The sequence below is a fragment of the Schistocerca nitens genome, chromosome 3 (genome assembly GCF_023898315.1).
Source record: "Schistocerca nitens isolate TAMUIC-IGC-003100 chromosome 3, iqSchNite1.1, whole genome shotgun sequence".
Taxonomy (NCBI): Eukaryota; Metazoa; Arthropoda; class Insecta; order Orthoptera; family Acrididae; genus Schistocerca; species Schistocerca nitens.
This window is the reverse complement of record NC_064616.1, coordinates 531380951-531393489: the sequence shown is the minus strand read 5'-3', so window position 1 is coordinate 531393489 and position 12539 is coordinate 531380951. Positions and strand designations below refer to the sequence as shown.

The window sequence follows — 12539 nt, the reverse complement described above, 5'->3', positions numbered from 1 at the left end:
TCTTTAAAAATAATTTTATCGTCCTCAGATATCTTGAAGTTGTTTGCTCTGTCCTGTATGTAAATTTCGAATAGCACTGGTCTTAAAATACTTCCTTGATGTGCGTCGGACGTCAAATTGTAACGTGTAAAACTCATTGGATTGATGAAACGAAGGGTGTTTTCTGCGAAAGAAAGTAACAACATGATGCTTCGAACGATATTCTATCAGGTAAAATCCAAGCTTTGTTGAAGTAACAGAGAGTATTCAACGAAACATCACACACTGGATCGAACTTTAACGTCTGGTGCTTAGTGATTCACTTCCATAACACGTTGTATGGTAGAGTCACGCTCATATAAATTCGCCACATTTTTCTTGAATACAATTTAGTCAGTGCATATAGCTGACAAAAGCGGACTGAGAAGCCCGAGGAAACAAAAGGAAGCAAAATAACTTGTAATTTAATTTATTATAAAAATAAGTGACGGTGCTGGAGATATGCAAAGTTCTGGGCAAAGAGAGCTTGTTGACTGTCTTCGAATACTTTCAGTATTAATTGTTTCATTACCTGATAGCACTCCCAAAGAGTGCGTGATAAAGTAGCAACAGTCATCGTCTGGAACTGTGATAACGACAATCTGAGTTCGTGATTTCACATCTAATTCGAAAAATACCTTTAGCTCTGACACTTTCGTTTGTTCAAGGGCAAACCCCTTCGCAACAAACGATAATCTTTGGTTTGCCGGCGAGCAAAGCAATGTTAATCAAGAAACGCGTTGCCAGTTCCGCAACATTCAGTTTCGAAAGCATTCAGTATGCACTCTGTCATGGCCTTTCCTTTCAGTCAGGCTTTAGCTACTGCTAAGCAAGAAATCTCAGCAGCTGCGCGAAAACAAGACTTTCGTTCGTGACTCTCTAATCTGTCGACCCATGTTGAATTTCAACTGCTCTCATTGTAAACGATCGATCTCAGAGGCTTAACTAATGAGTTGTGTAGATCAAGAAGCCATTTTTTTTAAACTTAATTGTCAGTGATTTCTAAATATTTCAACTTGGAATTAAAGTATTGTTGACTGTAATGTTCAACGAATTTAAAATCATTGTTGATACTCTTCTTAATTTGTTCATCACGATTTAAATGAGTGTCATTTTTCTTTAGATACATAATGAATCATTTCATTGTTGTTATTCACGCATGTTCGATGGCTCTTAAAGTGACAAGTTACAAAAACATTTTCCAAACCGAGAACTTGTATACTAAAAGCAGTAAAGCAAATACATCAGTAGTCATGGGAAAATGGAGAGCTGCACCTAAAAACGCATCATTTAGAAATACTGCTGTAGCGAAGACAAACTGAGATCAATTTATGACGAATCTGAATATCATGCTTCGTGTGTCGTGATTATTATCTGAAATTGACACCATTTTAACTCAAAGAGTGAACAAATAACACACGCCGGTGGTCGCGGTCGAGTCAGTGGCGAATTTCTTTGTAGTAAGACAGATCTCGAGCCATTCATCAGTATAATTGGTTAGTGTCTTCATAGACCGAAAAATAAATGCAAACAATGTAGCGACACATATTATACTAACAAATGTACAGAGGCACTGCGTGCAGAAAGATGTTCGAAGGATCAAAGCATTTTTAGCGTCGTCGGAATTGGAATTTTTAAATAACACTATTGTTTATCTCGAGTTTTTTTCCCTCTAATATACGCATCCTTGTATATGAGCCCAACCAAAGCGTGTAAATGACAAATTTATCATCGAATCTTACACTGCTGTCAATATGATGGAGTTATGCCCTCTGATCGTGTTCTGACTATTCTAAATACTGCGATTGGAGCGTAATGGATAACATGAACTGACTGTTGCTACTTGGGTGATACACAGTATTTGAGTTTTTAAATCTTAATTCCCGCTTTGTTTGTGCAAGCCAGGTGCAGACACAAAATCTGCACAACTAGTTTTTTACTAGTCAGCGAAATACTTCGAGTATTTTTACTCGGGGATAAAACAAGAGAAAAATTACTGCAACCCTCGAAAGTGGGAATCCTATCGAAGAGAAACCTTTGGAGACACTAAATCTGGCAAATCGCAACATACTGGAATGTCATTCACGAAGACATATACGACCAGATATGACTGAATAAATAACTTTATCAACAATTTAAGGTAAAGGAGTTCGCTGGGTCGTCTCAAAAGATCACAGACAGAAACAGGTTTTCAAACAAGGGAGGCATCTCGAATAATTTTCTCCTCCAGGCTACATGATCGGAATTAACATATAGCGAAACACTTTGGATCTATAAAAGAGTCCTGCAATGGTCTTAAAAGCTCTTACGTGAATTTCTCACTTTTTCATTCATTTGGGACAATAAGTATTTGGCAACATAAACTGACAATTAAATAATTGCATTAATTAATCCTTGTTGCTATTTTTTCCGTCTGTATAGATCAAGAAATGCTTGGCTGAACAACAACAGAGCTGTCATATCTTTCCCTGAGGAACGAACGAATATAGCGGAATATCTAGTCTTCTCTTTTCCTTTAGATATATCTTTTTATGCTGCTGTTACTCATAGTGGTAAATGAGTAACTGTTGAAACAGAAATCATCTGCTCAAATCGATGTAAATACAGTAATAACACCGATACCTAAATGTTTCAGTCATTTTCGCTGCCGCACCACGTGCAGCAACAAAGACCGGTAGATGCTCAGTGAGCGCACGCGCGAGTTCTTGACGCGCGGCCTACAAAATTCAAATGCATGAGACTTACACAGATTTATATGGCTCAAACAAGACATCTGATTATGTGCGGCAAACCCTTCGTGCTAATTTCTCGCTCTCATACAAATACACACTGATAATGACAAGAAAGGAATTGATTTAATGCAGAAAACGTCGGCTGATATATCATTAGAAAGGAAATATTTTTACTTACCAACGTGTGCTGGAAGCCCAGCTCATTTGGGACGTGTAGCCTGTCAACCTGACCCATTTTGGGTGCTTTGTGATATTCAGCTCAAGCGAGGAACACTAGGAAGCAAGCACTGGGCACAGCGATGTGCACGGCATTGTAGTGCGTCGGCGACTGAGGTGGGGAGAGCAGCGCGACCGCCACCTGTTGACGGGACGCTAAACTACCGACGAAGTCAAATCAGCGTCCAATTTTTGTATCCTTTTCCTTTACGCGAGAAAACAGTCAAGAAACGGAGTGAACAGCAATGTTATGCACGGAGACTAAATAGAATTCATTGCTGCGGCAGCATCTAATGCTCCAATTAAGATGTTTTAAAATAACAGAGTTGTAAAATGTCCCATTTGTGAACCATGTTTCAGCTATTGTTGGGCACCTCATTTCCAAACAACAAACATGTGTAACAATTGTACTGACAACTGGGTTAAGACACATGCATTTCAGAAAAATTGATACTACAAAAATTATTAAAATACCGTGGAACTGTATAGTTCTATCTTTACAGTATCTGTCTGCCTTTTTTGCTACGAATGAAGACCATTCATACCTACCTAAAGCACCAACTTCGCGAGGGGTGGGGACGACGGGTTGAAGGTGAAGCATCGATAGTGACGGGATATGTAAATGCAGTCCATTCGCGTGAAATGTTTGCCAACAACAAACCGTATGATGTGATTGTCTCATTTCTAACGACGCAGTGAAATCAATTTACTTGTAAAAACTGCAACCAGGCAACACCTGAAGGAGCAATGCAGATCCTCATTGATGGTTCTTCCCAATAAAAGCGAAATGTGTTGAACACAATATTATGAACATGCAGTAAAAATAACAATATATTGTTAAGTACACCGTAGAGAGCCAATACAACAACAAAAATAATAGTTTAGTAAAATATATGATGAAAACCATGCCTCCGTGTTTTTAATAAGTGGCTCTGATAAGTGAACACGCGGGCTCTGATAAACGAACACGCAGAAACCGAAGTTCTTTAACAGCGACATGTATTTATTTTCAGTTGCTGCCGCTACCGAGACGCGCTGTTAAAGGCAGTCGGAGGATGTTACATGGTACTATTGCTCCACTCTCCTGCAGCATTCCTGTCGCTTTTTCTTTTTGTCTTTATGTACCCTTCGGTTCCTCTCCGAGTCGAGGTCGCAGTGTTTCTCGTAACATGCTGAATCAGAAAATTTCTAAAGGTAACTTCTATTACTTCTTTGAAGCATGGGTCCGCAGCTGTTTCTGAACACCGATTACAATATTCACCGGAGTCGTTTTCGGTACCTGATAAATAACTAGGCCGTTAATCGAGTGTAGGATTTCAGGAAGTGGAACATAAGACACAAAGATGCTTCGCTGCGTTATGGGTGCGGCGCTTAGAAATTCATAGACTGTAACGTCTGGTGCCGTATTCTACCAAATCGGTGCTGTGTGTGAATAAACCATTGTCACTGAACCGTAGCTGTTCTCAGCTGCAAGTCTTACCCAAGTGTTTTACAAATATATGGAGCAAATGACAAAAACAAATATCATACATGATTAGATTCTAAAAGTGCATCGTCTCAGAATTTTTTAAGAAAATTTGCTTATTTGTACTCTTTTTAATGGATCAGTGGGAGCTGATTCGTTGCCGTCAGAACCCCAACTCATATATGTCACAAAAACTGGAAAGGGGGGAATGAAGCCACAAATCTGAAGCCCCATCCACATAGAACTTAGATTTACAAATATGGGAAAGGAAAGAGGCAATGAGCTAATGAAAGGATTAATTTAGGGCAACTACAGGAAATGGAAATCTGAAGAGATGGACATAGAAAGCCATGCAGTATGTTAGCATAAAAAACTTTTAAAATTAGCAAGGCGGGGATATCAAACTGTGGACAACTTAAGGCAGCTTGGTCGGAAAGATATGGAGCACAGATCCCTTTGATAGTGGGTACAACGCGCTGCTACTGGACATTTAGAGACGCGGACGTCCGCAGAAATTTTTCAAGGGGATGCATTACTTTACAGCTACCATGTTTTATATAAATTGACTGGACAATCTCGTGACTTTTCATGAGACGAGAGTTTCATAGGTGACAAAATATTTATTATATCCCAGAGAACTGATTTTTTTATGGGTAGAATACTTCGATATTTAAAATGTAATTGTGATTTCATGATGATCTTCAAAGTAATCCTTCACGTATTTTTTAAACGATTATGGATGTTGCACACTTGTGAAGTTGGTTATCTAAAATTATATCCTTGTATGATGAAATCTCATATGTATTCAACTAAATGATCAATAAGTTAGAAAATAAAGCAGAAAAATATTTAGAAAAGCAATTTATACTCGTATACCGACAATGTTGTATTGATACTGAACGTGAAAAATCTGACGTAGGAAAAAATCGGAAATGAGAAAACTGTTGGTTACAAACAAAAATAACCAGTTATAAATAGCCTTTGATTAATCTTCCTAAAAAGCGGAAATACCGAGAACAGACTTAAAAATGCTTATACATTGTCATCTATAGCTTTGCTTTCAAAAACTACATCTATTCACATTCACAAAAAATGCTGTTTCAGTCATGTAAAGTGAAAGCTTACTAATTATAGCTCGAAATAACAAAATAATTAATTTTTTCTCAACAGGAGCTGACAAAGGAAAGATTAACCATGAAGTACTACATGTGATACGGAAATGCACAAAATGTAATATTACAGCCAAAGCTCTTTGAAGGTGAATAGTAATCCTCGACGCAGTTGCACAAACTTATCAATGATTAACTTAGTAAAATCAGATTTTTCAGTCACTTTTCTTCCTTGAACACTTGGCATTCACAACCTACATAACTTGTTTTCACTCACTGTAGAACAAAGTCACATTTTTACTCTTCGTAGAGTCATGAAGGATTGTTCAACATGTAATTGCAAGCAAAGAAAGAGCAGTTAATAGAGCCTTTTTTGTAGCAGAGAAAAACCATATGTTATCAGTAATATGAATGACTGACACATCGGTACGTAACTGTGACCAAAACTCATACCACAGTGTTGTTTTAGATAAGAAGTTATGAATACTTTAATAATTTTAATATTCGTTGCTGTTTTGTCAAATTCTTTTCTTTTTTTACATTTTTCATTTGCTGAGGATGTAATTAAATTAAACAAAATTTTTCTGTATGCTCATCTGAAACTCGGGGTCGCAAAGCGAAAATTAAAGAATCAGTATACAGGATGAAAATTGGTCGTCTATAATACTCATTTAGAGAGAGTTACAGATAAGATTTATCTGTAAGTCTGCTACTTAGTTTGTCTTGGTATGGAAAGGTCCACATTTACCTTCTCTGTCATATTTTTAGCTGTTGTAAATATATCTTCATAAACTGAAACTGAATTTTCGTTATGCTGTTTCAAGATATTTATTATTTCTTGTTCACAGATCCGAAGTTTGCATAAATCCAGTTCAACAGCGTGAAAAAGACTGATACTATGATTGTAGCACTGAAGAATATTTGCTTATCACTAGAAGTGACACAAAAGCTTTGCAGTAAGCGCAAGCTTGTACAAGTGCTATGCCATCTGTCTTGATTTAAATTTAGCATTGCCATCTTGAGAGATATTTTCCAGCTGGTTTACAATTATTGTAAAATTAACTGTAAATATTCGAATGTTTTGTATTTCTACGTCCATTGAGCTTCACGCAGCATAGGAATATTTGTCAGTGCAGCTCTTCTGACCGAACTTTCTCGAAAAAACTGAAGTACGGCATTTACTGTACTGGCTACATTATAGATGCCACTTAATTCAACCAAGTCATGCACCACTAAATTAAGGCGGTGAGAGGAATAGTACACAAATATTGCTTCTGGGTACTCATTTCCATTTTCACTTACACACCTCTTTCCTTTCCTATCCTCACAGAGTAACTACCATGCCCTTGGCCACGTGAATTTTTCCATTTGCAGTTTACAATTTGAACAAGCCTTAAAAATTTCAGTGGACATACCATCTACTCTACAATTTATGAATGGCACAATTCGAAAAAATTCTTCTCTGATATTTGTTTCTCCATTAATGTCTTCGGGAGATTTTATTCCTGGAGATAATTGCTCTATCCCGGCAATATCAGACGTTTCATCAGCCAAAATTGAGAAACCAACAGAAGAATTAACATAATAATATTTCCATAGGTAGTAGTAATTTCATTATCGGTTAGTGCAGAACAAGAGTTGGCATTTTTCCTGCTCATTTCCACCTGGTTTCTTAAAATTTCATATCTTGCTTCATCTCTAAAATGTGACAAATGCTGGAAGCTTCCAGTTCTACTTAATTTACCTCGAAGGATATTGTCATTTGTTCCTCAAAAAGCTATCGTCGATACCAATGAAAGGATTTTTTTCTATTTTCTTCAATGGTGATAACAACAGCGTTATGTACTTGTAAATTTACTGGAAGTTGTTTACTTCCTGTTTCTGATGTGAAGTTGTTGGCATCAATATCAGAAAATTTATGCCACTGAGAATTTGCATGAGTTCGTACAGCTCCATGAAAATCTTTATGTTTTACAAATGCAGTGGTAATAAATGCCCCTTATTATCTCTTATCACTTTTAGTGAAAACAATCGTAAAATTTAGATAGGACTCCTTTGAAATGTGCTGATTACGCAAGCCAAGGTTTATACTGAAATAACCAGGCATGGCGAAAGACCCGGTTTTTGTAGAAATTGTCCTTTTCAAAACTGTAGTTGTTTGATTTCTCCAGGAGTTTCCCAATATTTCAGTTTTTTGTTGGAAAGAAATTATACGACTATGAGCATATACATCAATATCAAAATTTCGTTCTGCTCTTGACTTAGATATCCTACTGAAGCGAATGATTTCTCTATATCTTCCTCTTGCTCCATGTCACTACTGGTTGAGTTTGGCTCGATTTTTAATTTTTTTTTTTTTGTTGTTGTTGAAAAATACCTAATATTTATTCTTACCGCAAAAGGAGGCGGAGAAATTCATTTTAGGATGCAGTGTATTACCCGACAAAGCCAAATGTTTCCCTTACCATTGGGGAACTGGATTCATGTTACAAGGCACAACTGCGTCGCAGCATGATAAGGACTTAATAATTGTTTAATGATTGTCTGAGTGTATTACAGCACATGAAGGTTTACGAGTCTGTAGGAATACCGGGGCATAGCTTGTTATATTCCATTTGCTGGGATGTGTTTATGTGAATATATGACAATCGAGCAGCTTATGAACAAGCTACACTCAGGTTTGCCGATTTGTAAACTATCAAATACATATGTCACAGCATACTAAATTTCTTATTAGGAGTTTCTGTAAGAGAAATACTGGAAGGCAATAAGACCACATCCAGATGTCAGATACGAGTAGAAAATTGCAGAGTTAACCTAACTGGTATTACGATTAGAAAAAATCTGCAAAACACAACTTACGATATTAGTAGCTACCTACACACACTTCATCACCTGGAATCAAATCGATAAAATCAGAAAATGTGTGCCAGGAGTGTGCGTTTTTACGAAAGTAGAGGAACTTCTGGAGTGCTCTCTAGAGAGTGTAAAGCTGACTGCACTGCCGTCTTCTCACGCTACGGGTACCCATCCATCTCCCCCAAACGTCCGAATTAGGAGGGGGATTTGATTCCACAACAGTTAGGATATGCTTACCTGCCAGGTTAGTCGAGAGCGCTAATGCGCTGCTTCCTGGACTCGGGTTGGCGCGCCGGCCACGGATCGAATCCGCTCGGCTGATTAACGATGAGAGCCGGTGTGCCGGCCAGACTGGATGCAGTTTTTAGGCGGTTTTCCACATCCCACTAGATGAATACCGGGCTGGTCCCCACGTTCCGCCTCAGTTACACGACTCGCAGACATCTGAACACGTTCACACTATTCCATGGATTACACTAGACGCAGACAGCTGGGGTACACTAATTCCGTCCTGGGGGGTACAGGGTGATGGCAGGAAGGGCATCCGGCCACCCCTTAACATTATCCTTGCCAAATCCGATCTTACCCTTGCTGACCCTGCGAAACTGCGGGATAAAGGCACAAGCAAAAGAATAAGAACAGTTGGGATATGCCTCGTAGCCAACTTGACAACAATACCTCGAAGAAGGCAATAAAGGACGTCAGCAATGCACAAAAGAGCAGCTGTTTTTCTGTCTTTGTTTGATCCCTGGTACAGCAGACTGCTCGTTATTATGGAAGGGTGAAACGAATAGTGTCCGCACTGTACAATCGATGGCCAGGTTTTACATTTTCTGATGGGAAGATGGTTACTACCATAGTATTGTCTAACTACCATCAGTGTCATAATGCTACATTTGGCTAAACAGACGGTTCTGTCGATCACAGGAATTAATTTTAAAAAAGTATGACAATTCTGTAATGAATAAAAACTCGGTAATCTAGATACAAGGGAGACAGATGGGCGGCCAGTGCGCCTTCTTGCCTCCCTTGCGCGCCAGCGTTCAGGCGCCACATATTTAGCTATGCACTTGTTCAAAGCAGCAACCAAAGGTGTTGACATGTCATTGACTCGAAGAACAACACGTTTTAAAACAGAGCATTTCATGGAGTTCCAGTTTTTAATTAATAAAGATGTCTGATTAGTGAATTCAAAACTGAAATTGTGAAGTCTTCCATGGGAAGAAAGATGAAATGGATAATGATTTTACATCGCGTCGAAGACGAGATCTCCGCGGCTCGAGTCCTCCATCGGGCATGGGTATGTGTGTCGTTCTTAGCATAAGTTAGTTTAAGTTACTTTAAGTAGTGTGTAAGTCTAGGGACCGATGACCTCATCAGTTTGGTCCCTTACGAATTCACACACATTTTTTTTTTTTTTTTTTTTTTTTTTTTTTTTTTGGAAGCCGAGAACATTACGGATGAAGCACAACTTCAAAAACATTGGGTTTGGGGGAGGGAAGGGGTTGAACCAAGATCGGCCGTGTCTTCTTCAAAACAACTACCACAGCATTACCTTTAATGGATTTAAGATAGTCACAGAAAGAGGAAAATCAGTGTCGTCATATCGGAGCTTGACAACCGCTCATTCTGAATATGAGTTCAACGACTTGAAACACTTGGAAACTTCACTCGTCCTCAAACTAACGCTGTCTATGCATGATGCATGTAGATACAGGCGGTAATCCAGAGTGGGAGGCGGAAATGGCGGTCATAAAGCCTCCTTCTCCATAAGAACATTTTTTGTAAAAGCATGTATACGACGGGCTTCTAAAAGTAAGTTACGCATTCTTATGAGAGGCCACGCAAATTTTAGTAAATGCTGCACTACATTTCAAAGTGACACAGATACGTTACTCCATTTTCGAACACAGTCATTTTTAATTTCAAAAATTGCACCGCCTATGTTCGACGTCAACGTGCAACATCCACTCACAGACGACAGATGCGCCACTATCAGTGGAGGGTATAAAAACTGTGTCGGGGGCATGCAGAAAACAGTGCAGTCGCAATGTGGAAACGGAGCAAGTTATCTATCGTCCAAAGGGGCATCATCAAGGTTGGAAGCATTTTGGAAACGGCTAAGTTTGTTAATTGTCCACGTGCTGCCGTGGTTAAAGTGTACCGTGCATGGCAAAATGGCTCTATCCAAAACCGGCGCTAAGGCAACTGTGGTGCACTCCGGGTCATAGATGACAGGGGTGAAAGACGGCTGCGGAGAAGTGTACGGGCGAACAGCCGTGCAACTGTTGAGCAACTGACCATCCAGATGAAGCAAGGGGCTACCAACAGTGTCTCCCCTACGACCATTCAGCGAACGTTGCTGCATATGGGCCTCCGCAGCAGGCTGACTGCATCCATGCTGACTGCTGTTCATCAGCAATGAAGGCTGGAGCCTGCACGCCAGTACCGCAACTGGACGTCCACTGTGTGGGGAGAGGTGGCATTTTCAGATGAATTACATTTTATACTCCATCCGACAGACGGTCGTTGCCGTGTAAACAACGATCGGAACGTTCTACAAGTCGTTCAGTTCTTGCACGACATAAATCCACGCCTTGGTTACCGACTGAGATGCTTGTCTGTTAAGCGATGTCCGCGATAGTCACTCTATGTTTGCTGCTCATAAGTCCCTCTATTGTCTGAATATTGTCGTCTGTGATCGATATCGACGGCCTTTCTTCCCGATCACCACCCACGTCTGCACGGCCTCGGTCAAATTGTTGGCCACATTTCACTACAACTGGACGCGACATTGTATTTTTCCATACACCGCCAGAATTTCACGCTGTATCAGTGTGCAGTTTAGGCGGTTGGCCACAAAAATCGTTCTATCCTGCGTACTTAACTTTGGAGTACGTTTCCAGTTGCCGCGCCATTTCACTCTCATACAATGATACAGCAGAACTGTGTCTGCCGGACGCTGTGGCCGAGCGGTTCTAGGCGCTTCAGTCTGGAACCATGCGACCGCTATGGTCGCAGGTTCGAATCCTGCCTGGGTCATGTATGTGTGTGATGTCCTTAGGTTAGTTAGGTTTAAGTAGTTCTAAGTGACCACCCGTCAGAAGCCTGAAGAACCACTGTTTGTGCAGGAAGAGAATCTATGAGGTTTCTGGAAGGTTAAGACAGGGATGGGAGTCCATGTCGACTCCAGTGCCGTGGCCAGCTGCGATAGGTTTCTCAATCGAGGCTCCATGGTGCGAAATGGTCGAATGAGGTGGTCCCATAGATTGTCCATTGGGTTTAAATCTGGGGAGTTTGGTGGCCAGGGGAGTACGGTGAACTCGTCCTGGTACTCTTCGAATCTTGTATCTTGTGACCTGTGTGACACGTCGTATTGTCCTGGACCGAGTGAAGTGGCGCAGTGGTTACCACACCGGACTCGCATTCGGGAGGACGACGGTTCAAACCCGCTTCCTGTCATCCTCATTTAGGTTTTCCGTGATTTCCCTAAATCGCTTCAGGCAAATGCTGGGATGGTTCCTTTGAAAGGACACAGCCGACTTCCTTCCCAATCCTTCCCTAATCAGATAGGACTGATGACCTCGCTGTTTGGTCCCCTCTCCCATATCAACCAACCAACCAACGTATTGTCCTACTGGTAGATGCCATCATGCCGAGAAAAAACAAACTCCATGTAGGGATGGACATCGTCCCAATGGATAAATCTACATCTACATACATACTCCGCAATCCACCATACGGTGCGTGGCGGAGGGTATCTCGTACCACAACTTGCATCTTCTCTCCCTGTTCCACTCCCAAACAGAACGAGGGAAAAATGACCGCCTAATGCCTCTGTACGAGCCATAATCTCTCTTATCTTATCTTTGTGGTCTTTCCGCGAAATATAAGTTGGCGGTAGTAAAATTGTACTGCAGTCAACCTCAAATGTTGGTTCTCTAAATTTCCTCAGTAGCGATTCACGAAAAGAACGCCTCCTTTCCTCTAGAGACTCCCACCCAAGTTCCTGAAGCATATCCGCAACACTCGCGTGATGATCAAACCTACCAGTAACAAATCTAGCAGCCCACCTCTGAATTGCTTCTATGTCCTCCCTCAATCCGACCTGATACAGATCCCAAACGCTCAAGCAGTACT

The 12539-nt window shown here is 40.4% G+C and overlaps 1 protein-coding gene across 1 annotated transcript in view; it reads right to left on the bottom strand.

Annotated features, from left to right (window-relative positions):
* The window catches only part of LOC126248447 (chloride channel protein 2), a 526989-nt gene extending 523925 nt beyond the window's left edge, over positions 1-3064 (bottom strand). The window contains exon 1 of the mRNA XM_049949432.1: positions 2929-3064. Coding sequence (XP_049805389.1) covers positions 2929-2985 — 57 coding nt within the window. The 5' untranslated portion in view covers positions 2986-3064. The remainder of the gene's footprint in view (positions 1-2928) is intronic.
* Between the last annotated feature and the right edge of the window lie 9475 nt (positions 3065-12539).